The sequence below is a fragment of the Phyllostomus discolor genome, chromosome 9 (genome assembly GCF_004126475.2).
Source record: "Phyllostomus discolor isolate MPI-MPIP mPhyDis1 chromosome 9, mPhyDis1.pri.v3, whole genome shotgun sequence".
Classification (NCBI taxonomy): Eukaryota; Metazoa; Chordata; class Mammalia; order Chiroptera; family Phyllostomidae; genus Phyllostomus; species Phyllostomus discolor.
Window position 1 is genome coordinate 86,835,282 of NC_040911.2, and position 24,629 is coordinate 86,859,910.

Consider the following 24,629-nt stretch of genomic DNA (forward strand, 5'->3'; position numbering starts at 1 on the left):
TCTTGGGGGTTCACCGGGGAGGCCAAGGTGAGGAGCCTGTGGGGAGCCGCAGGGAATCACCTAGTGTTGCTGGCTCATGCCCCACTTTGGGGCCCCGGGTCCCTCAGTTCCTCCATCACTGCCATCTTCCAGTGCCCGCTGCCTCGGACCGCCTGAAACCTCCAAGATTCTTAGTCCCTGGTCCTCCGCCTCTCAGTGCTGCCACCATGATGGATGTGAGTGAGCTCGGGGAGTCCGCCCGCTACCTCCGCCAGGGCTACCAGGAGATGATGAAGGTGCACACTGTGCCTTGGGATGGTAAGTGCAGGCAGGGGGCGCAGCCACAGAGAAGCCTTTATGGACACAGAGCAGGAGCGGGGTGGGGGGGGACTCCGAGCTCGGGGGAGCTGGCCTGACAGCTTCAGCTCTGGACCTTTCCCTCAGAGTCTGGGGCCCTGAGGCTAAGTTCTGTGCACATCACTGTGTTTGTGAACAAGCCTCGGTTTGCTCCTCTGAGAAATGGGACAGTATCGGCTGCATCCCGGAGCGGCCGCCTGTGGCCAGAGCCTGAGACCGCTGAGGTGAGAGTGACTGGTGTGGGTGCAGGCAGCTTCCACGTGTCCAAAAACCTGTCCTGGAGTTATTTTTAGTGCTTTCCATAGAGCCAAAGCCTCTGTTTACTGGGGACAGGAATAAAGACGACTATTTATGACCTGGTTTGTTCATGGGACAATAATAACAATAGGCAATGTGTATCAAGCGCTTATTGTGTGCCAGGCCCAGCCCATATGACCTTCCATGCATGATTTCAACAGCCTGGGGAGGCGGGGACCGGGGCGCCAGCTTTGTGGGTGTGCCATCTTTGCATCTGCAACGGGCGCTACCCTCCGGAGGGCCTTGTGTTTGATTTATTACTCTGTCACCCTCTTGAAGTTTCTAATAATTTTTTAAAACAAGGGGTCTGAGCTTTAACACTGAGGCCTGCAAATTATGTCGCTGGTCCTGACTAAAGCACTCGGCTAGTAAGTGGCAGGACGGGGAACAGAACCTGGTGGTCTGCACCCTGGGTCCCTGCCTTTAACCAGCATGCAATACGGGCTGGCTGAAGCCCTGGGGCCAGCCGGCCAGGCAGGAAGGGGCACAAGAGCTGGGTTTGAGTCTCCGATGAAATGGAGGAGGTGGAATCCCCCTGGGGGTTATGTGTCTGACATGAAGGGCCACTCCACATGCGACCGCAGGAGACGCCCAGAACATTTTGCCTTTGAAGGAACAGGCCCAGGGACAATGAGGGGTTTTCCTGCGGTCACAGGGCACATAGGGCAGAAGCAGGAATCTGAACCCAAGTGTGTAGTCGGGGCAGTGAAGGACTGTTGCCCCAGTCAGGGAGTCCCCTGAGAGGACGGTTAGAGTCCCTCCCAGCTCTGCCCTGCCAGGAGCCTGAGTCTGGAAGGATCTACTCTGGGTGTTCCTGCGACCTGACAGAGGGGATACTGGGAGGGGCACAGCTCTGTGGTCACGGTTCGAGACCCCCAGCCAGACCCCCAGCCCTTGCATATGCCTAGGCGCTCTCAAAGCCCCAGTGCTCTCCCTCCAACCCAGGAAAGAAGCGGGTCTGGGTACCTGACGAACAGGATGCCTACGTGGAGGCGGAGGTCAAGTCGGAGGCTACTGGGGGCAGAGTCAGCGTGGAGACCAAAGACCAGAAGGTTTGGCTGCACCTTTTCCCTGTGTTAGCTCCTCTACCCGCCCTCCCGCCCCCCACCCGGGGGTGCCGCACCTGGCGAGCGCGCTCTGTATGAAAGGGGGTCTGGGCGCTTACAGGGGTGAGAGGCGGAGGTCAGTGGATACCCGCCTGCCTGCCACTCCACCATACGGCCTTCACTCCACGGTACGGTCTCCCGGCAGGTGCTGATGGTACGGGAATCAGAGCTGCAGCCCATGAACCCACCCAGGTTCGACTTGCTGGAGGACATGGCCATGATGACACACCTCAACGAGGCCTCGGTGCTGCACAACCTGCGCCAACGTTATGCTCGCTGGATGATCTACGTGAGCCAGGAGTCAGGAGGGGCCACGTGTGGGGCGGGGCTGTGTGTGGTTGGGGCAGGGTCCTAGCGGCAGGAGCCAGGCTAGAGGGAGAGCCAAGGCACTGTGGGGACAGGGCTATGGAGAAGGGGAGGGGCTGGAGGTGGGGCAGGGCGATGTTCTGGGGCTGTAGTGTTGGGCTGGAGTTTTGGTTCTGGGAGTGTATGGGGCAGAGCTTCAGCCTGGGGGGTGAGGCTAGAGGCCCGCAGTGGGGCCGTGGAGATGGAGACCTGGGCTGTGGGCAGGAGCAAGGGTTGGGTTGGGGCTAGGGTAGCCACTGAGGGTATCATGTGCCACGGTTAAGTGACTCCCTGGGGAATAATGCAAAGGTCATGGTTTTGTAAGAGCTCGGCCTGGGAATGGGAAGTTAGCTTCCAACAACCCCTCTCTACCCTGTCTCCTCAGACCTACTCCGGCCTCTTCTGTGTCACCATCAACCCCTACAAATGGCTCCCGGTCTACACGCCCTCCGTGGTGGCTGCTTACAAGGGAAAGCGCCGCTCGGAGGCCCCACCCCACATATACTCAGTGGCTGACAACGCCTACAATGATATGCTGCGAAGTAAGGGCTGCCCCCACTCCTCCTCTTCCTCTTCCCGCCCAAGACCCCTACCTCAACTCCAGGGAAGCCTCTGTAAAGGACCCCCTTCCCTCACTTGCATCACCCTGCTTTAGCATAGCTGTTCTGTCTCTCCACGTGGGAGCTGGCTGCCCGCTGGAGGGTCCCATCTGGTCCCTCTCACTTCTGGCTCTGGCTGGTGGAGGGGCTGCCCCGGTGCCATGGATGCCCAACGTGTTCCACCAGTGGCTGATCCCTCACCTTGGCTAACTTCTGTGTCTCCCTCCCATTCCTCCAGACCGAGAAAACCAGTCCATGCTGATCACGTAAGTGTGGGGCTCTGGGGACGGGGTGGGACATGCTGGCCCTGGGGCGGGAAGAGAGTGGAGCTAAAATCATTCCCCAGGGTTGACTCCAAAGTGCTTAGCCCTGGCCGGAGTGGCTCAGGTGGTTGTAACGTCATCCCCTAGCTGAAAGGTTGCAGGTCCGATTCCTGGTCAGGGCACCCGCCTAGGTTGTGGGTTTGGCCCGCATCCTGGCACGTACGATCCCAGGTCTGGGCGTGTGTGGGAGGCAACCAACTGATGCTTCTCTATCTTATTAATGTTTCTGTCCTTTCCTTTCTCTCTAAAAATCACTGAAAAAATATCTTTGGGTGGGGATAAAAAACTTCGCTTAAAATTGCTTAGGATAGGACTTCTACCACTTGGTGCCAGTGTGTCAGCTGATGCTACATTAGAGCACATTCTCCACTCCCATTCTGGGCAGAGAGGTTACAGACGTGAGCAGGGAAGAGACACCCAAGCACCAGAATGATTGCCAGCCCCGAGACCCCTCTCCCCAGGGCCTAGAATCTTCTCCCACACTGATCTTTTGGGAGTTCTGACTCTGGTTCAAGGCGGGGGGGGGTTCCCTTCCCTTTCTTCCTCCTTACCATCTCCTTACCTCTGGGTCGTATTTCTGATCCTTTCTTCGCCTCCATGGGCAAGTGGTCAAATTCTAACATGCCAAGTTCACGTCCCACCAGGCCAATATGAACATTGTTTATGTGTGAGTGAGTGTGTGTGTGCGTGTGTGTGTGTGTGTGTGTGCAGGCTGTGGTTAAGGGCATGGCCTTGGGAACCAGAAAGACCTGGGTTCATGTTCTACATTCACGTCCTCCTGCCGGTGCCCTCAGGCCTCGGAGTCCCATCAGTACAGGCAGAGCAGTCCTATCCACCTACCCTGCAGAGCCATGAGGAGTCAGCAATGCCCACACCAGGGACAGCCACATAGCTTCTCTGAGCCCATTTTCTTATCCATAAAATGGAGGTGGCAATGGTGCCTACCTGACGGGTTTCTAAGGCTTAGATGAGCCAACATAGGTACAGCACCTGGCCCAGCGCCTGGCACTAAGTTTGTGCTCAGTGAGCAGTCGCTTTCTGTGTGTTCCCATCTGACCAGGGGGAGCTGCACTGGCTTTGCTTTGTAAACTGCTCAGCTCTTCTGAGGGCTGAGTCCTCCAGGGGAGGTTTTGAGTTGGGGGTCCTAACTCTGGAGCTGGGTTGGGGGAGGGCAGAGGGGCCCCCGCTTGTGGGGCGGGGGGGGGGGAAGGGAGGAATCAGAGTGGGCAGATGGGCATTGGTGACTTATGTTTGTGTTGTCCAAGCGGAGAGTCGGGGGCCGGTAAGACGGTTAACACCAAGCGGGTCATTCAGTACTTTGCCATCGTCGCTGCCCTGGGAGACGGGCCGGGCAAGAAGGCCGTAAGACTCGCCCGCTTGGGCGCTGCTCGCCGCTGCTTCTCACTGTTTTTCTTTTTGTGTCTTTCTCCTCCTTTTTTCCTTTTCTCTTCCTCTTTTTTTTTTTCTTTTTAAGTTGATTCCCAAGAGCTCTCAGCCCTGCCTGAGCCTTCCACCCTGGTGGGGGACTCTGGCCTGAGCAAGGCTTGACCAGAGAGGCCGCGGCCGCCTCGGCCACGCTGCCTGCGCCCCGCCCCCCTTCCTGTCTCAGCGCTCCCGTCCATACCAGAGAGGGGCGGGGCAGCATCGCTGCCCCTAAACTTTTTATTTAGTTTTCCCTCCCATTTTGACCTTCACATTTGAGTTTACCAGATAGGCTGCTGTTGCTAAGAAGTGATTGTTTTCTTGGCTGTCACACACGAGCGACCTGCTGCCAATCAAACCAGCACAGCAGGCTTACGTGGAGTTTGGCCAGAGCCGGACGCACCTGGCTTTCCCAGCGGCCAGGGGAGGGGCAGTTTTGTACCCTGTGATTTCTGGATACTTCTTGAAAATTTATGAAGCAATAGGGGGACCAGTTTTTGTTTTGTATTTTTTTGTTTGCTTTTGAGGTGCAATATTCATTCCTATACCCCAGGCCAGTGGTTCAGATCTCTGCGTGCCCCTCCCTGAGTCCACCCCCGAAATGGGCGGCCTTTTCTTTCCAAAACCCAAGCCCCGCCCACACAGTCCCCACTCCCAGGTCCTGTTGAGCCTTGCTTTATTCTGGGGCATTTTTCTTTTTTCTGGTTTTCTTTTCTTTTCTCCATTTTAAGTTTTTTTTTTTCTTTTTGCCTTTTCCTTTTTCCCCATTTGAATTTCTTGGCTTTTGATTTTTATTTTCAGTTTTGTTTTTTTTGTTGTGGTGGTGGTCGTTTTTGTTGTTTTGTTTTTGCTATTGCCTTTTTGGTACTTTTTCCTCCTTCCTCTCTCCACCCCGTTTTCTGAACCCCCGAAGTGTCTGTGAGGGTGCTGCAGAGAGCTGGGGTTCGGTTCAGGAGCAGGAAGGGAGGGTAGGAAGAGGCGGGAGCTGGCAGGGCCGGGGCAGGGAGGGCCTGGGTCAGAAAGGATCCCTCGTGGGGTAGGGTGTGGAGTGGGGAAGGCTGGCCCACAGGGGCTGCGGGTTCTGGAACTTAAAGTCCTTATCAACCTTCCGGTCCCCTGGCCTCAAATTGCTCACAGTTTCCGGAGAGAGCCCTGTTACAAATCTTTGGCTGAGATTATGTGGAGTGGAGCTGGGGGGATGGGCTCCTGCCATTTCTCTCCTGCCTCTGTCACCCCACCAGTGTTTCTGGGGGGATTGCTTAAGTCCTGGGCATCTCTGGAGGTGAGTGAATAACCAAAATCCCTTGGTGGCACGGCATCTGTCACTCTAGAACCCATTCCTCCTCCTCTCCTTTTCCCCCCAGGCTGCTAGGATCCAGGGTGGGTGGCTAAGAGAAGGAAAGGGCAATAGAGGGAAGACAAGGGTGAGGCTAGGGGAGGAAAGTGGCGGGGGGATCTCTCCATTCAGTAAGCCTCTCTAGGGGAGACACACAGGTGGCTCTGGGAGGGAGATGCCTGGGCTCAGTGCCTGTCCTGTGCCACCCCCCACCTCGCCTGTGAGGCTTAGTTTTCTCATTTGCATGGCAGGGTAATAGTAGGCATCTAACAGGGCAGAGTGGCAGGGCCACTTTGAATAAGAGTAGGTGCAACGCAGATGTGTCTAATCACAATACAAAGGAGAAGTGTGGAGAAGGGCTATCACCTCCTTACTCTCACGGAGGGGGGTGAGGGTAAGAGGGTTCAGGCAAAAGAGATCTCCTCCAGCCAAAGAGCATCAGGGAAGGCTTCCTAGAGGAGGGGGGCACTTGAATTGGGCTCTAAAGGGAAGTAGATTTTAGTCAGGAACCTCTAGGGCCTGGGGCAAGGGCTACTTCCTGGAGTGTGGGAAATAAAGGGATATGGAAGAGGCCAGAGACAGCCTCTGGGGGGGAAACAGACTCCCTCCCCCAGACTCAGCCCCCTGCCACGCCTGCTCCTACTTTCTAGCATTTCTCCTCATAACAGTCCTGGGAAGGTGAGGCATGGGGAGTGGGGTGGGGGGGCTCATGTTCACTGTCCTGCCAACCACTGCCACCCCGGCCTGGTGAGACCTCACACCCTCTAACATGGCCTTCCTTCTCCCCCCAGCAATTTCTGGCCACAAAGACTGGGGTAAGTATGGGGCCACTGTGAGTGGGACAGGCGACAGTTATGAGATCCTGGGGACCCTGCCCTTCCCCTTCCCAACCACAGGTTGTCTGAGATGGGCTGATCTGGGGTCCCAGTGAGTGAGCTCCCCTCACCCCACCAGGGTACCCTTGAGGATCAAATCATTGAGGCTAACCCTGCGATGGAGGCTTTTGGCAACGCCAAAACCCTGCGGAATGACAACTCATCCCGCTTTGTGAGTGGCCATGGTGGGAGAGGCGGGTGGTGGGGTGGGACCAGCAGTGGGGAGCCTTCAGCGGCTAGGGCAGCCCTGGCTGGGCCTGCTGACTGAGCCCGCACCTCTGCCCACAGGGCAAGTTCATCCGCATTCACTTTGGGCCCACTGGGAAGCTGGCGTCTGCGGATATAGACAGCTGTGAGTCTGGGCGAGTGAGGGAGAGGGCAGGCGGGGATGGGGACAGAGGCCGGGCCTGAGGCTCTCTGCTCTGACTGAGCGCCCCTCAAGTCCTCGGGGCTCCCGCCTGTTGCACGCACTTCTCTCCATCCCCGGGCCACTGCCCAGCTCAGGCCGCCTCACCTGTCACCTGGAACATCCCACCAGCCTCCACGTGGTCTCCCAGCCTCCATTCCTCTGCTTGATCTTCCAGCCAGAGTGACCTTTCTGTGGATGCTAATCTGACCACATTGTGTCCCTGCTCAGAAATCTTTTCTAGATCCTATCACCTTAAGATGGAGACCCAAACCCTTATTTGGCTAGTTAGGCTGTTTATGATTGTGCCCTTACACATCCCAGTCTTTCCTCTGGCCCCAGTGGGGTAGGCCTGTGCCCCGTCCTGCCCCAGCCTCCTCTCTACACATCGAGTCCCCATCCTTCCTGGGATAGGAGCTCCTCCTAACGCCCATCTGGGGTTGTCGCCCATCCCGCCTCACCCAGCCCAGCTGCACAGGCCACATGCACAGAGGAGCCCCCACAGTGGTTACTCCCCACCATGGGCTTCATGGCCAGATCCTGATGGATAAGCTCAGGCACATGGGGATGGGCAGGGAACATCCTAGTCCATGCCCCGAATGACCACGGGCAGACTCAGCAGCCTCCCCTGGAGGAAAGGAATGTGGTCGTGGAAGAAGGAATGAAAACACAGATGGAAGAATGGAAAGATGAACGCCCCCCAGCAGACATCCACGTTCACACACCCACACACAGTTACACACGGGTGTACAGACGGATACACACACATTCCCCTGTTGTGACGTGTGCACAGATGGAGAGACACCCTTAGTACAGGCGGACGTGTGTGGATGGTGCTTCTACATGCTCCCCTGCCCCTCACCGACACCCCTGCCTGCCCCTCCAGCCCTACTGGGGTGACCTGCTCGGGGGAGGTGCAAAGGGTGATGGGCCAGTGCCTCCCTTTCTCCCAGATCTCCTGGAGAAGTCGAGGGTGATCTTCCAGCTGCCCGGAGAGCGTGGCTACCATGTCTACTACCAGATCCTCTCGGGGAAGAAGCCAGAGCTGCAGGGTGAGGGCCGTGGATGGATAAGCTGGGAGGCAGAGTGTGTAGGGCTGGGCAGGCTTGAGGGCTGCCCGGCCCCGATCAGACCAGGGGCTGGGATGTCTGTTCCCTCACTCTTCTGGGGTCTGTGACATCCTGTCTTCCCTCTGAGCCATTTCTGTTCCCCTCACTCCCTTCCTGGGTCTCCTGGTTATTGTTGAGCCCTCCCCTCCTTGCAGGGAGCTGGCCCTGTAGTGCCGCTGCCCTTGCAGAACTGCCCCTCCTGCTGTCCTGAGACTAGAGAGGCCCCACCCAGCACCAAGGAAGGGTCAATGACTCCGTCTAGGCCCAGCTCCCCTCTCTTGCAAGATCCTGGAGGGCAGAGTCTGTGCCTCAGCACAGGGTCTGGGCCAGAGGGCTGGCCCCTGAACAGTGGTGGAGGGATGGATGAGATGTAGGCACTGGGACGCCTTCCTCAGAGAACCGTAAAGAAGCCATGGATGCGGGGGGTGGGATGAAAAACAGACTATGTGAAGTCCCGGGAGGGCCCTTGCCTCCTGCAGGGCTGGGACCCCACTGGGCACCGCACTGGGACGGGGGTGGAGGATGGCCAGGCAAACCCAGCCAGACCCACTTTCTCCACCCCGTGTCCCCTAGACATGCTGCTTCTGTCTATGAACCCCTACGACTACCACTTCTGCAGTCAGGGTGTCATCACCGTGGACAACATGGATGATGGGGAGGAGCTCATGGCCACAGATGTACGTCTGGGGCGGGAGCAGAGCCAGCGCCTGCAGCGTGGGGGCTGCATGGGGCTGGGCAGAGATCGGGGACAGGTCATCCCTGACCCCACCGTCCCGCACCACAGCATGCCATGGACATCCTGGGCTTCAGCGTGGACGAGAAGTGTGCCTGCTATAAGATCGTGGGTGCCCTCCTGCACTTCGGCAACATGAAGTTCAAGCAGAAGCAGCGGGAGGAGCAGGCCGAGGCCGACGGCACAGAGAGTGAGGGGCCTTGATCTCAATGTCCTGCCCTTGACCATTAACCCTAACCCTTGTCCGTGATCTTTGACCTCAGTCTTAGTTGACTCTGATTGTAACCCCTCACTTCTCAACTCCAGACCCTCTCTTTCCTAAGCTGTACAGTTTGCTGGCCCTGAACTTGACCCCTCCCAACCTCCCTCTCCGAATGCCAGGCTGAGGCCAGCTGAGCCCCCAGGTGCTTGAATTCTTGGCTTCTTCCTCCTCATTGCACCTGTGTGCCCTGCCAGGTGCTGACAAGGCAGCCTACCTGATGGGAGTCAACAGTGGGGACCTCCTCAAAGGCCTTCTGCACCCCCGAGTCCGTGTGGGGAACGAGTACGTGACCAAGGGCCAGAGCGTGGAGCAGGTGAGCCGCTTGCCGGCCAGGGCCCACCTGGGGACAGCTGGGGCAGGGCCCCTCCCTGCCTGGTCCCAGCCCAGCGTCCCCACCCCTGCAGGTGGTGTTTGCCGTGGGGGCTCTGGCCAAGGCCACCTACGACCGGCTGTTCCGGTGGCTGGTGTCTCGGATCAACCAGACGCTGGACACAAAGCTGCCCCGGCAGTTCTTCATCGGGGTCCTGGATATTGCGGGTTTTGAGATCTTTGAGGTGCGAGCAGGCCCACCCCCGGCTCTGTTCTCCCTCGGGTGGAGGGCCATGGCGGGTGGAGACAGCAACCCCGGGCTTCCCCCGGCACCCGGCACCCGGGGAACTCGTGCACACCCCTGTCCCCGGCCTCCCCTGTCCCCATCTGCAAGGAGGCCGGAGGCTGAGCCGGCGCCTCCTGCTGCAGTTCAACAGCTTCGAGCAGCTCTGCATCAACTTCACCAACGAGAAGCTGCAGCAGTTCTTCAACCAGCACATGTTCGTGCTGGAGCAGGAGGAGTACAAGCGGGAGGGCATCGACTGGGTCTTCATCGACTTTGGCCTGGACCTGCAGCCCTGCATCGACCTCATTGAGAAGGTGAAGCCCGGCGCAAGCTCGCTGCCGTGGGCGGCAGGTGTGGGTGCGCTGCGAGCACGTGTGAGTGTGTGTGTGTGATTGTGCACTGAAGTGAGCTTGTGTGAGTGTTTGGCTGTGACCAGGTCTCTGTACGTGCCATGAATAGGAATGCATGCATGTGTGTGATAGGGTGCTGGAGCCTGTGTGAAAGCATGTTGGTGAGTATGTGTGAGCAATACTGTGAGTGTGTGTATGCATCACAGGCTGCTGACCACAGCCCCTGGAGGCTGGACACAGTTCCGCAGTTCCCAAGGCCCTGTGGCAGCCGCAATGTCACTGGACCCTCAGAAGGGTCACTGCCCTGGGAGCCGGGCGGAGTAGGACGTGCTGACCTGTCTGTTTATGCGATTGTGAAGCATTACATATGTCTCCCCTTGTGTAAAGAACGGAAGAAAGAACAATGTGAAAGGACAGAGTGAAGGGGGAGAAGGTTCCCCCCGAACCTAACACGATCAGAACCGTGGCACGTTGGCTGGTTTCCCGCACGTCCTGCGCCCTGGGCCTCGGTTCTCTCGGAGGGCCCGGGCTCCTTCCCCTCTTTGCCTCTGAAAACGCAGTTTGAACGTTGAACTCTGTTGAAGGGGGCACAATAGTTCATGCAGCAGAGGATTTTCAGACAGCGCATTTCTGGAATCTCCTGTTGGACATTTATTTAGGTGGTCGACAGATATATTTTTTTTTTGCTATTAAAGCAGCACGAAGTATTCATTTCCCCATTTGGCAGGTCAGGAAACTGAGGCTTAGGGAGGTCTAAGGGCCCCACAGCTAGTAAGTGAGGCAGCCCCCATTTGAACTCAGCTGCTTTCTTTGTGCCGTGTGTGAGTGGGCGTGAGATCATGTGGGGGGTGGGGGGGAGTGGACGCAGAGGCACCAGTGAGTTTGCACAGGTCTCATAACCGAGGGGACAAAGAGCTGCGAATTGCACAGACGAGGCCAGAGGCCAAGCTACAGATTTTTCTGTCTGTGTTGGAAGACTGGGCTCCTGGGTGCAGGTCCGGTCTCGTCCCTCTGACAGGTGGCGGCGGTGGGGGGTGGGGGGTGTCTGGGAAGGCTCCCAGAAGGAGGGGCTCCGGGAGGCTGGGCTGGTGCGATGGAGGCCCTTCCGCTTGTCCAGCCGCTCGGCATCCTGTCCATCCTGGAGGAGGAGTGCATGTTCCCCAAGGCCTCAGACGCCAGCTTCCGGGCCAAGCTCTACGATAACCACGCGGGGAAGTCGCCCAACTTCCAGCAGCCAAGACCTGACAAGAAGCGCAAATACCAGGCCCACTTCGAGGTGGTCCACTACGCGGGCGTGGTAGGTGCCTGTTGGAACCCCAGCTCTTGCCCGTTCTCCTCCCTCTTCTCGGGTTTCTCCGCCTTGGCTCAGCTCCTGTCCCATCTCTTCCAGGTGCCTTACAGCATCGTGGGCTGGCTGGAGAAGAACAAGGACCCACTGAATGAGACAGTGGTCCCCATCTTCCAAAAGTCACAGAACAAGCTCTTGGCTACCCTCTATGAGAACTATGCAGGCTCCTGCTCCAGTGAGTGCTGAGGGACTAGACTGCCACTCTGCAGGGGACTCAGAGTGATGTCCCTGGAGTGACTGGTCCTCATGTCTCTCCCAGCTGAGCCTCCGAAGTCGGGGGTGAAAGAGAAGCGTAAGAAGGCAGCGTCGTTCCAGACGGTGTCCCAGGTGCACAAGGTGAGGCCCGGTCTGGTCCCTGATGCAGCCTCCAGCCTGGCCCTCGCTCCCGCTCTGTCCCCTGCACCCTGGGCGGGCGGCCGTTAAGACTTGCAGTGATGTTTAACTCGTCTCCACGTGAACATCACAGCAAGTCTGTGCTGCTTCCCGTCCCCACGCTGCCTGGGCAGGGTTTGTGGGGAGGGGGGCGCTGGGGGGTTTAGGCGGGGAAGCGGTGATCCTGGTGACAGGGACCAGTCAAGCAGAAGGGGGCAGAGGGCACGGGAACAGAGTGGAAGGACGGACGAGTGGGGGCACGTGTAGGCACTGGCCCCGGTCCTCAGCGGGCTGGTCCACTGCGGTTTCCAAGTCGGCTTCTCTGCCCCGTGTGCCTGCTCTCCCCCCAGGAGAACCTCAACAAGCTGATGACCAACCTGCGGGCCACACAGCCCCACTTTGTCCGGTGCATTGTCCCCAATGAGAATAAGACCCCAGGTAGTCACCCTGGGGCCCGGTGGGTGGTGGTGTGGGGTGGGGTGGGGCATTGAAGGGAGGGGTCTGGGCAGACTGGAAGCTGGATCCTCCCTTTCTGCAGAGCCCTCGTGTGGACTTGGGGTCTTTCTTTGAGGCATGAAGGTGTGTCTATTGACCTCTAACCTTTTCCTTTAACTCCCACCCGTGCAGGGGTCATGGATGCCTTCTTGGTGCTGCACCAGCTGCGCTGCAATGGGGTTCTGGAGGGGATCCGGATCTGCCGCCAAGGGTTCCCCAACAGGCTGCTCTACGCCGACTTCCGGCAGCGGTGGGTGTCTCCCTGCCCCAGCCCGGGCTGCTCCGCAGCTCCCCCTGCTGGGTCACCTTCCTCCTCCACCGCCACCCTGAGGGGGTGGGAAGGGCACACATTTCAGAGCCAGAGAGATGTTCCCACCCCTGAGGAGGAGGCAGGGGGACTGGGAGGGGGCTGGGCGGGGGTCCCAGTGGAGACGGTGGTGGCGGAGACCTGGGGGCCGCCGGGGTGGGGGAGAACCGAACGGGCCTGGAGCAGAGATCGGAGGTGCAGCCGACAGCCTCGCTGATGAGCAGGTTGCAGACGAGGAGAGAGAACAGACAGGGGTGACTCCCGGGTGTCTGGCCTGAGCACCTGGGGAGCTGGTGGTAGATTTGCTGAGGTACCAAAACAGGGGTTTTGATTTGGGGGGGCCTGGGGGGATGGTGCATTGAGGTCTACTTCGACATGTCAAGCCTGAAATGTCTCCAGCAGCTGTCCTGGAGGAGAAGGCATGGGCGGGACTGGACTCTTAGCCTGGAGCTTGGGGGCGGGCAGAGCTGGACGTGGACGTGGGGGTTGAAGGAGGGCTCAGGCGGCCCAGGCCGAGTACTCCTGCCGGCACCTCGCGGGCTCCCTCCCCTGCCCTTTACCGGCCTGGTTCTGTCAGGCCACTAGCCGCCAAAGTCCCTCTCCTCCCAGAAGTAACTGGCCATCCACGCTGACCGCCACACGTGTGTTCACACAAATACTGCACGCGTGGGCTCCCTCAGCGCACACACGTGAGTCTATGAGTGCATTTTGGAGATTATTCTCAGTCGGGATAAGTCTGGATCATCATCCTTCTTTTAACATTAAGACTTTATTTTTTAGAGCAGTTTTAGGTTCATAGCAAAACTGAGTGGAAGGTACAGAAATTTTCCCTTTTCTTCCTGTCCCACAGACACATAGCGTGTCCCCCCCCCCACCCCTGTTATCAACAGCGCCCACCAGAGTGGGACATCTGTTACCACGGAGGAACCTCCGCTGACTCGTGCTCACCACCCAGAGCCCACAGCTCACACCAGGGCTCTCTCTCGGTGTCGCACCTGCTGCGACTTTGGATGCATTTGGGGCAACAGGCGGCATTGTGCCGTGAAATAGCCCGCGGTCCAGTGACCCTGCTTTCTTCATCGGGCCCCCAGTGCGGGGCCTTTTGTGTTTCTGGGGCTTTGTCTTCACAGTGTGGCCACAGCCACCCGGCCTGCACGCCCCGCACACGTGCGCAAGGGTGCGCCTTGTCGGTCAGAGTCCTCTCCCATACGCTTCGTCAGTCTGAGGTGTGCTGTGCCACATCGCACGTTTTATATTTTTTTGTTCTTAAAAAACATTATAAAAGTGCTGCATGCCTGTGTAAGAGCTGCAGCCTCTTACAGAACTTAACTCCTGGATGCACTGAGACACAATCCGAGGTTTTCCAGCAGGACACGCCCACTCCCCCCCTCCACGTGGCAGTGCCTCCCCCTCCAGCTTGTTCAGTGTGTGCCCCCCACCCCCCCAGCCTCCGCTTCATCTCGGAGAGGCCCCGCCACAGCCTCCCCAGTCCGTGGCCCCTGCCCAGCCCCCTCCCCACCAGCCCTTCCCTGCTCCACCAGGTACCGCATCCTGAACCCTGGAGCCATCCCGGACGACACCTTCATGGACAGCAGGAAGGCCACGGAGAAGCTGCTGGGCTCCCTGGACATCGACCACACCCAGTACCAGTTCGGCCACACCAAGGTCGGGGCGCACAGGAGTTAGGGCTGACCCAGGGGTGGGTGGGCACCCTGGACAGGAGGCACGTGGGTGGGTGGAGGTTACACCTGCCCCCCCTCCCCCTCCCCCACACCAGGTGTTCTTCAAGGCTGGGCTGCTGGGCATCCTGGAGGAGCTTCGCGACCAGCGCCTGGCCAAGGTCCTGACGCTGCTGCAGGCGCGGAGCCGGGGCCGCCTCATGCGCCTTGAGTACCAGCGCCTGCTGGGAGGCAGGTGGGTGTGGGGCGGGGGTGGGGACAGGGGTTGTGGTGGGACCCGCATTCCCTGGCTCGAGGAACCACCAGGCTCTTCGAACCCTGTCCTCCTACCCGGTGGGTCAGATTACCCCCACGGCTAGCTGAACAAATCTCTAAAGGGGCGAGGTTCTGTTTTGCGCCCCTCAACCCCCCCGGCTTCCATTTCCCCACCTCAGAAGGTGGGGTGAGAACACCTGTCTCTCCATCCCAGCACGGCCCGCAGTGGTTATCATGACAGCTGGTGTTTCCCAAGACTCTTAAGTGCCAGGCAAGAGAACTTGTGTGGGTTATCTTGTTGGAAGGGCAGGACAGTCCTAGGACGTGGGTGTTGGGATCCTCTCCGTGCAGCAGAGGGGCGTCTGAGGCAGCGCCGTCCTGCCACGGCTGGCCGAGGGGTGGACGAGGCTGGGATGCGGGCCTGGGGTGTGAGCCCAGACAGTCGGACCCTGGAGCTGGCGGGGAGGCGTGACCCGTCCTGGCGTCTTTGGAACACAGTGCCACCAGGACATTCAGGGCTCATGAGCCCCCTCCCAGGAGGCGTAACTGTGTGACCTCGGGCCTCTCCCTCAGTCTCACCTGGAAAACGGAGGCTTGGGGGCCTGCTTGGGAGGGCGTTGGGAAGGTTAAGGGGGCTCCCCAGCGAAGAGCCCCGCCCACCCCGGGGAGGTGCTGGGCAACACGAGGACTGGACTCTGAAGGGAACAGCGCGAAGCCTGCGGTCGCCTCTCCCCGCCTTCCCCAGGGACGCCCTGTTCACCATCCAGTGGAACATCCGCGCCTTCAATGCCGTCAAGAACTGGTCATGGATGAAGCTCTTTTTCAAGATGAAGCCGCTGCTGCGCTCGGCGCAGGCCGAGGAGGAGCTGGCGGCCCTGCGGGCGGAGCTGCGGGGGCTGCGGTCGGCACTGGCCAGCGCAGAGGCCAAGCGGCAGGAGCTGGAGGAGACGCACGTCAGCGTCACCCAGGAGAAGAACGACCTGGCCCTGCAGCTGCAGGCGGTGAGTGGGGGAGGGGCGGCGGGAGGGGGTTCCTCAGTGACCTGGCACCCCCAGGACCTGCCCCCCCTCCACCGTGGACCCCAGGCTGCTCCAAGGAAATACCCAACCAGACCCCCGGCCAGGGCAGACCCAGTGCAGTCTGGGTGCCCAGACCTTGCTGGGGTCCACCCTCCTACTCCAGAGGTGCCACAGGGCGAGGCTGTGGGTTCAAGTCCACGCGCAGCCTCCCATTCCCAACCTTCCCAGCCACGGCTGTTGTCCACGTGCACGGTGCTCCCGCACCTGTGCCGCCGTAGCTTGCGGCTGTAGCTGCAGCGGGGCCCATCTGCCCGGCCCTCCCCTCCTTGCTGCCCCCCCTCCGCTCCCTTCTCCAGTCAAGGGCCACGGGAACCCAGGTGGCAGGTAACAGTAATAACCACAGAGGAGGGGGTCAAGGGTCTAGAGTCTCCCCAAGCCCAGCGATCCATTCTCTCCTTTGGCAAATACTTTGTGTCATCTGCATGCCAGGCTGGCTCTGGAGGGACATTGGTGGGAAGAGAGGGATGAGCCCGTGGTCACAAAACTCACCTGCTGGTGCAGGGTACCGGGAGGCAGCTGGGTGTGGTGAGGGAACGGCGAGGAGGCGGCGAGGTGGGAGAGAGCACCCGAGCCCCTCCATGGCCGTGCAGGGCCCGGTGGGCCCCCTGCTCACCCCCCACCCCCTCAGGAGGCTGCAGCCCAGCGCTTCTCTCCCAGAGCCCCCGTTCGCGCCTCACTCTGGGTTGTCCCCGGCCTACTATTCACCTCTTGAAGTTGCTGTTCCTGCTCCTGCTCCTGCCATCGCTCCACCCAAGGCTTCGTCCCACCTGAGCCCCTTCAGGGCCAAGAGCAGGTCTTAGGTGTCCCTCGGCCCCCAGAGCCCAGCTAAGTCACACCTGCATGTGGACAGGTGCATCTCCTTTTCCAGGGCCCGGCCGGTGCCCCTCAGTTGGCTTACCCGTTCCCGTGCCCCCTCTAGGAGCAGGACAACCTGGCGGATGCCGAGGAGCGCTGCCACTTGCTAATCAAGTCCAAGGTGCAGCTGGAGGCGAAGGTGAAGGAGCTGAGCGAGCGGCTGGAGGACGAGGAGGAGGTGAACGCCGACCTGGCCGCCCGCAGGCGCAAGCTGGAGGACGAGTGCACGGAGCTCAAGAAGGACATCGATGACCTGGAGCTGACGCTGGCCAAGGCCGAGAAGGAGAAGCAGGCCACTGAGAACAAGGTGGGGCCAGGCGGCTGCAAGTTCCTCTCCTGGCTCTGCCCAGGCCCCTGCTACAGAGCCCTGGGCAGGTTGCTTCTTCCCTGTGGGCCCAAACTTCCTCAGCTGTGGAATGGGGTTAACAGCAGCACTTACCTCCCAGGGTGAGCACTTCCCTCCTAGAGTCAGAATGTAACTAGCCTTTGCTAGCCCCCAATCTCGGGGCCTAGCACACAGTAGGTGCTCAGCAAACATTAGCGATCCAGGACCGCCAGCTCCTTGAGGGCAGGAACCATCCCTCCCGCACCCCTCCGCCACAGCTCTGCATCCCCCAGAGCCGCCTGCCACTGAACCCTGGCAGCAGCCCCGTGTGGTTCACTCGGGGAGGACAGTACTGCCATCCCTTGGGGATGAAGGAATGAGGCTCAGAGGAAGTGACCTGCCTGCTCACCGGAAGGGGAAGGGGTGGCTGCTCAGACCAGGGAGTGGGAGGACATCCCCATGAGACCCTGGCCGTGGCACAGGTGAAGAACCTGACAGAGGAGATGGCGGCCCTGGAGGAGTCGGTGGCCCGGCTGACCAAGGAGAAGAAGGCTTTGCAGGAGGCCCACCAGCAGGCCCTGGGTGACCTGCAGGCCGAGGAGGATCGTGTGAGCGCGCTGGCCAAGGCCAAGCTTCGGCTGGAGCAGCAGGTGGAAGACGTGAGTCAGGGCCCCAGTGGGGGGCTGTGTGGTGGCACCGGGAGAGCGGGGCAGTGCCTGGCTGGGCCCGGCGGCTGAGCATGTCTGCTCCTCCCCGTCCACAGCTGGAGTGCTCCCTGGAGCAGGAGAAGAAGCTGCGCATGGACACGGAGCGGGCCAAGCGCAAGCTTGAGGGTGACCTGAAGCTGACGCAGGAGTCGGTGACAGACGCTGCCCAGGACAAGCAGCAGCTGGAGGAGAAGCTCAAGAAGTAGGCATGGGCTGGGGAGCAGACCAGCCTGTCCGGCCGGCAGGGGCCTCCTGGGCCTGCCCCCACTTCTCATGCCCTTGGACTCTCGTCAGTTCCACATGACTGCAGAGGCTGACCATGGAGGGTTGGGAGATGGGGGTCCCTGGGGGCCTGGGACAGTGTCCTGCCCTCCATGGCCAGGCTCTGAGGCCAGGGCTGGGGAGGGAAGGCGTGGGGGAGGTCACGGGCTGCTCTGGGTGCAGAGCACCTCGGGCAGGGTGTGTGCTGGGGGGACGCCGGGGACCAGGCAGGTGGTGGGAATTGACCAGGGTGCGCTCATGCTCCTCTGTGACCTCCAGGAAGGACTCGGAGCTGAGTCAGCTGAACCTGCGGGTGGAAGACGAGCAGCTCCTCGGGGCGCAGCTGCAGAAGAAGATCAAGGAGCTGCAGGTGTGTGGGGGATGGTGGGGACCGGCGTCATAGGCCCAAGGAGACAACAGGAGGTAACAGCCGTTGCCCATTGACGCCAGGCTCGGGCAGAGGAGCTGGAGGAGGAGCTGGAGGCAGAGCGGGCAGCCCGGGCCCGAGTGGAGAAGCAACGAGCAGAGGCAGCCCGAGAGCTGGAGGAGCTGAGTGAGCGGCTGGAGGAGGCCGGCGGCGTGTCTTCCGGGCAGCGAGAGGGCTGCCGCAAGCGCGAGGCCGAGCTGGGGCGGCTGCGGCGGGAACTGGAGGAGACAGCGCTGCGGCACGAGGCCACGGTGGCCGCCCTGCGGCGCAAGCAGGCAGACAGCGCGGCAGAGCTGGGCGAGCAGGTGGACAGTCTGCAGCGCGTGCGGCAGAAGCTGGAAAAAGAAAAGAGTGAGCTCCGCATGGAGGTGGACGACCTGGGCACCAGCGTGGAGACTTTGGCCCGTGGCAAGGTGCCTGCCTCCTCCCTGATCCTGACCTCTGACCTGCCTTCAGTGTCCCCTCCCAACCCCTGGCTTGGACTCCAGGGCCATCCTGATTCTAGACCCATTCTGCCTCCAGCTGCTGATCCCTGACTGCCCTGTGCCGATACCGGATCCTGACCCCTCACACACTAGTGCTGCCCTCCAACCCTGACTCCAAAATTCTATGCCAAGTCACCTTTGACCCATCATCCAATTTGAACTTCTCTGCCCTTGACCTGTGCACTCTGACCAAACAACTTTCTCGACTGTTTCTGTCCTGAATCCCAGCACCCAAGCTCAACCCTTGACCTTTGTACCACCTAATCCTGACGGCTGGCCTCTGACCACTGTCCCTAGCTGACTAGTGTCCTGACTTCACCCTGACCCAGTGGCCTCAAGACTAGTCCAACCTTCTCACTTCCGATGTCCATCCTCTAAGCCATAGCCCAGCGGTGGCATCTCTGACCCTGAAGTGGGACACTGCTCTTCGATTCCTGAGCCCGTGTCCAGCCTTCTAGTTCCCCATCCCAGGTCCCAGTGTAATCGGCAGCCTAGGGCCTGCACTCTGATCACAAACTTGTCCTGCCCTGTGACCCTGGACCTCAGGCCAGTGCAGAGAAGCTGTGCCGGACCTACGAGGATCAGCTGAGTGAGGCCAAGATCAAGGTGGAGGAGCTGCAGCGGCAGTTGGCAGACGCGAGCACCCAGCGCGGACGGCTGCAAACTGAGAATGGTGAGGTTGGGGGCTCAGCTGGGCCACCCCAGGGCCTCCGTGCTGCCCCTCGCCCAGCTGACCGGCTGCTTCACCCCTTGGGCTGCAGGGGAGCTGAGCCGCCTGCTTGAGGAGAAGGAGTCTCTGATTAGCCAGCTGAGCCGTGGTAAGGCCTTGGCCACCCAGAGCCTAGAGGAACTGCGGAGACAGCTGGAGGAGGAGAGCAAGGTGGGCTGGCCACTGGCTGCCACAGAGAGGGTAGCATGGGTGTCAGGGCCACTGGCCCGGCCCGATTCTGAGGTCACTAGTGTCCCTGCAGGCCAAGAGTGCGCTGGCCCACGCTGTGCAGGCTCTTCGGCACGACTGTGACCTCTTGCGGGAGCAGCATGAGGAGGAGTCCGAGGCCCAGGCTGAGCTGCAGCGGTTGCTGTCCAAGGCCAATGCCGAGGTGGCCCAGTGGAGGAGCAAGTATGAGGCAGACGCCATCCAAAGGACCGAGGAGCTGGAGGAGGCCAAGTGAGTGTCTTGCCGGCCAGGCCATCACCACACAGGATGACACCTGAGCCTCTGCGCCCTGATGGGGCGAGGGGAGATACAGGGGCCATGCCTCTGCCAGCCTCGCTCTGTGACACACCCTACGCCGTTTGCTCCCGTGGCCTAGAAAGAAACTGGCCCTGCGGCTGCAGGAGGCAGAGGAGGGCGTAGAGGCCGCCAACGCCAAGTGCTCATCACTGGAGAAGGCCAAGCTGCGGCTGCAGACAGAGTCAGAGGACGTGACCCTGGAGCTGGAGCGGGCGACCTCTGCCGCGGCTGCGCTGGATAAGAAGCAGCGGCATTTGGAGCGGGCCCTGGAGGAGCGGCGGCGGCAGGAAGAGGAGACGCAGCGGGAGCTGGAGGCGGCCCAGAGGGAGGCCCGCAGCCTGGGCACCGAGCTCTTCCGGCTGCGGCACACACACGAGGAGGCTCTGGAGGCCCTGGAGACGCTCAAGCGGGAGAACAAGAACCTACAGGGTACGACCCACCCCGAGGTCAGAGAACTGCTCTGGGGTCACTGGGAACACCTTGGAGTCACACAAGGTGCCCTGGTGGGGTCGCCCTGGAATTAGGGGTGAATGATGTGACCTGGGTTGGAGCATGAGCCTTGAGGTGACTCCTCAGTGTCTTGTCCACTTTGCAGAGGAGATCAGTGACCTCTCAGACCATGTCAGCCTCAGTGGAAAGAGCATCCAGGAGCTGGAGAAAGCCAAGAAGGCGCTGGAAGGGGAGAAGAGTGAGCTCCAGGCCGCACTGGAGGAGGCTGAGGTCAGGAGCTGGCCACAGGGGTGGCTTGGGGTGGCTTAGGGTTGACAGTGACCCAGTGCTTCCTGGGCGTCCCTCCTCCTGGAAGACACACTCAGGTCCAAACTGCCTACCCTGTACCTCAGGGGGCCCTCGAGTTGGAGGAGACCAAGACTCTTCGGATCCAGCTGGAGCTATCCCAGGTCAAGGCGGAAGTGGACCGGAAACTGGCCGAAAAAGACGAGGAGTGCGCTAACCTGAGGTTTGGGAGTTCTGGCCATCCCCATCTACCACCATCCAGGGGGGCGCCGGTCCCCCCCAAGGCTAACAGCCCTTCCCATCCCAGCCACCCGAGTGGGAGAAAGGAAGGAAAGCAGTGTTTGCCGAGCCCCTGCCGTGTGCACAGCTTGGCAGGGCCTCTAGTCTGCCCCTCCCACCCGACTTCCTCAGGTCAGGGTAACTGTCCAGTCTGGAGGTGAACCTTGGAGAGCCCAGGGGACTTGCCCGGGGTGGGAGAGCCAGAGTTCAGCCCACACCTGTCTGCTCCAGAGCCTCTCTCTTGTCTGTGAACTTGCTTGATGGGGAACAAGGAAGTCACAAGGGGCTTGAAGCCAGGGAGGGATGAGTCCCTGATTCCAAAAATGCATGTCACCCTAATTCCAAAAATGGATGTCTCCAGTGTTCCCTGGGCATTTGTAAGCACAGGGGTGGTACTGTGCCTACCTCCTTTTCCATGGCTAAGCCTCGCACTCCCTCCCATCTCTCTCCTGCAGACGCAACCACCAGCGGGCAGTGGAGTCCCTGCAAGCCTCCCTGGATGCAGAGACCCGGGCCCGCAATGAGGCACTGCGGCTCAAGAAGAAGATGGAGGGTGACCTCAACGACCTGGAGCTGCAGCTGGGCCATGCCACCCGCCAGGCCACAGAGGCACAGGCAGCCACACGGCTGTTGCAGGCCCAGCTCAAGGAGGAGCAGGCAGGGCGGGACGAGGAGCAGCGGCTGTCGGCAGAGCTCCGGGAGCAGGCACAAGCCCTAGAGCGACGGGGCATGCTGCTGGCCACGGAGCTGGAAGAGCTGCGGGCTGCCCTGGAGCAGGGCGAGCGCAGCCGGAGGCTGGCGGAACAGGAGCTGCTCGAGGCCACGGAGCGCCTCAACCTCCTGCATTCGCAGGTGAGGACAGCAATTCACTGGGATAGGAGGGGTGGCCGCCTGCTGGCTGACTCTGAAGCTCTGCTGCCCCCCAGAACACAGGCCTCCTGAACCAGAAAAAGAAGCTAGAGGTGGACTTGGCCCAGCTGAGTGGAGAGGTGGAGGAGGCAGCCCAGGAGAGGCGGGAAGCTGAGGAGAAGGCCAAAAAGGCCATCACCGATGTGAGGCTGAGTGAAGGCGGTGGGGGTGGGTGGGGTCGGGGCGCAGTACAGAGCCCAAAGGGACTTCCGCTTTGGCCTGTTGCCTTCTGACCATTCCACCTCCTCCCCCACAGGCAGCCATGATGGCGGAGGAGCTGAAGAAGGAGCAGGACACGAGTGCACACCTGGAACGGATGAAGAAGACACTGGAGCAGACGGTGCGGGAGCTACAGGCACGGCTTGAGGAAGCGGAACAAGCTGCCCTCCGGGGTGGGAAGAAGCAGGTGCAGAAGCTGGAGGCCAAGGTGCGTAGGGTGTCCCCATCCCCTGCACACGGGCAGCCCAAGGGCAGGCTCAGGCGTCAGGCTCACGCCACGGCTGCTTACAGGTGCGGGAGCTGGAGGCCGAGCTCGATGCCGAGCAGAAGAAGCACGCTGAGGCCCTCAAGGGGGTGCGGAAACATGAGCGCCGGGTCAAGGAACTTGCGTACCAGGTGGGTCAGTAGGTCCAGCTCAGAGGCAGTGGCCTGAGAGCTGACCTGGTCCGGGCAAGACCTGAGTCCCCTATACCTGTGCAGGCCGAGGAGGACAGGAAGAACCTGGCCCGAATGCAGGACCTGGTGGACAAGCTGCAGAACAAGGTCAAGAGCTACAAACGGCAGTTCGAAGAGGCGGTGAGTGCGCCGGGTCTGGGTCCCCAGGGCCTGGGCAGGACGCCTGTGGTAACTCAGCTTCAAGGCTGGCCCAGGCAGGAGGCCAGCAGCCGTCAGCCCCACTCTGCCTCTGGCCCGGCACCTCCCAGTGCTGGCACTGGACACAGGCGGGCTGCTTCCAAGGGCAGTGACCTCGCTCGTGACCCGCCTGTCCCAGTGGGAAGAGTTTCTCACAGCTCCAACAGCAACAGATGAAACCCAGCTCTCCGAACAGACCCCACGTGTGTTCCCTTTCTGGTCCAGGTCTGGCACGTGGGCACCTCTGGAAGGAGTAACGTCTCAACCCCTTCCTTCCTGCTGTGGGTGCCAGAGAGGGGGGAGAGGGCCACAGGGAGTGGTGGTGGGAGCAGAGTGGAGCACCAAGAGAAGCCAGACCCCTTCTGAGATGGGGCGGGGACCACAGTGACCATCTGTTACCCAGAGGTGACCCGGCCTGCCTGTGCCCCCAGGAGCAGCAGGCCAACACTAACCTGGCCAAGTATCGGAAGGCCCAGCACGAGCTGGATGATGCAGAGGAGCGGGCAGACATGGCAGAAACCCAGGCCAACAAGCTGCGCGCTCGGACCCGGGACGCCCTGGGCCACAAGGTACACGGTGGTCCAGCACCAGCCTGCCCCTGCACGGACGGGAGCGCCAGCGGGCCGGCTCACTCAGCCACCCTTCTCCCCTCAGCACAAAGAGTGACGGACGACGCTCGAGCCCCCGGGCTCTGAGGAGGGACACCTGCTGTCTGCCCCTCACCTGCCGACCTCCGAAGAAACGCCTTCTCCGCAGCGCCAGCCAGTGTCCTCCTCCTCCTTTGGGGCTCAGGAGAGGAGAGGAGCCCACAGTCCCACAGACAAAAATCAGGTCCACATCAGTCATTTAAAATAAAGTTCTTTAATAGTCTCCATTTAATTGGTTTATTTGTTGTTAATAAATTGGCAACACAAGGAGCTGAGGGCGCGCTCCAGGCAGGTTCCTATGTCTGGGCTCAGGCAGGAGACGCTGCCCTGGGGCAGGGGCAGGGGCAGGGCACAGCCGTCCTGCGCCCCAAGGGATGGAAGGAAGAGGCCCCCCACTTCTGGGGCACCCATTGGGATGAACACAGCGGCCAATGAGCAAACAGAACCAGAGGAGCTAAAGGGAAACGAGGGAGGGACAGGTAGACGGGCAGGCTTGGGGGAAGGTAGCGTTCTCTGGTATCCCCCACCCCTGCCCAGGGCTCAGAAGCCTTTGCCTGGGCCCAAAGGCCAGGCCAAGCTTGGCTCACAGATTGGGGGAAGGTGCCCCTATCTCCCTCCCCATCCCAGGGCTGACGGCCAAGAGACTGGGCAGGAGCTCCACAGAGCTATTTTTAAAAGTCCCCTTGCCTCTGGCTAGGCCAGAGCCCCAAGGTTCTGAAGGAAGGATGGGCATAGCACCCTGTCCTTACCATGGGGATCTTGAAGGAACTAAGGTTCCACAATGACCTTGGGCCCTCAGACCCAGGGGCCGAGGGCTTCTAGCCACTCCCTCCCACTAAGCCTGTACCTGAAGACCTGGGGCAGGCAGAGAGCGGCAGGAAGGCAGGGGAGGGGTGGGGACACGGCAGGGCGTGCGGCACGTACACCACGCTCACCCGCACTGGCCCTGGCCCAGCAGCCTCCCGAGGCCTGGCCCAAGGTCACTCCTCAGTGAAGTCCCTGTCTATGTCCATGTAAGGCTCCTCAATGTAGCTGACGAGGGCAGAGGGCGACTGGCGGTCTGGGTCCAGCAGGATGGACACGGTCTCTTTCCAGTATGAGAAGCTGATGCAGGAGCTCTGGGCAGAGAGAGAGGGGCTAGGGGGCGGGTCCTCCAGGAGCCTGGCACCCTCTGGGGAGGGCCATGGTAAGGGGACAAAGAGTTGCCCACCACATGGCCCAGGTGGGGACCACGCGCCCCGAACACCCCTCTGAGGGGCCCTGGGTCTGCGTGCCTGGGGCCCG

At 60.7% G+C, this 24,629-nt stretch overlaps 2 protein-coding genes across 3 annotated transcripts in view; one reads left to right on the plus strand and one right to left on the minus strand.

Annotated features, from left to right (window-relative positions):
* The first annotated feature begins 144 nt into the window (after positions 1 to 144).
* On the plus strand, positions 145 to 23,572 carry MYH7B (myosin heavy chain 7B). 2 transcript variants are annotated; one of them, XM_028523613.2, is made up of 41 exons: positions 145 to 297; positions 1,579 to 1,685; positions 1,885 to 2,028; positions 2,470 to 2,626; positions 2,922 to 2,949; positions 4,272 to 4,368; positions 6,556 to 6,579; positions 6,719 to 6,811; positions 6,928 to 6,991; positions 7,999 to 8,097; positions 8,728 to 8,831; positions 8,939 to 9,077; positions 9,344 to 9,462; positions 9,554 to 9,703; positions 9,888 to 10,058; positions 11,212 to 11,391; positions 11,485 to 11,617; positions 11,702 to 11,778; positions 12,165 to 12,252; positions 12,442 to 12,559; positions 14,158 to 14,281; positions 14,394 to 14,530; positions 15,296 to 15,551; positions 16,549 to 16,791; positions 17,292 to 17,468; positions 17,573 to 17,718; positions 18,057 to 18,147; positions 18,228 to 18,617; positions 19,236 to 19,362; positions 19,451 to 19,569; positions 19,661 to 19,857; positions 20,003 to 20,352; positions 20,519 to 20,643; positions 20,766 to 20,881; positions 21,393 to 21,789; positions 21,864 to 21,989; positions 22,103 to 22,273; positions 22,357 to 22,461; positions 22,546 to 22,641; positions 23,130 to 23,267; positions 23,353 to 23,572. In XM_028523613.2, the coding sequence occupies exons 1-41, from the start codon at positions 207 to 209 to the stop codon at positions 23,362 to 23,364; spliced, it is 5,826 nt and encodes a 1,941-aa protein (XP_028379414.1). In that variant the 5' UTR covers positions 145 to 206; the 3' UTR covers positions 23,365 to 23,572. The 2 variants fall into 2 exon arrangements, with proteins under 2 accessions (XP_028379414.1, XP_035865641.1); XM_036009748.1 differs by lacking the exons at positions 145 to 297; positions 1,579 to 1,685; positions 1,885 to 2,028; positions 2,470 to 2,626; positions 4,272 to 4,368 and having other exon boundaries at positions 2,743 to 2,949.
* The window catches only part of LOC114506247 (transient receptor potential cation channel subfamily C member 4 associated protein), an 86,039-nt gene continuing 84,953 nt past the window's right edge, over positions 23,544 to 24,629 (minus strand). Inside the window, exon 19 of the mRNA XM_028523804.2 lies at positions 23,544 to 24,463. Coding sequence (XP_028379605.1) covers positions 24,326 to 24,463 — 138 coding nt within the window. The 3' untranslated portion in view covers positions 23,544 to 24,325. The remainder of the gene's footprint in view (positions 24,464 to 24,629) is intronic.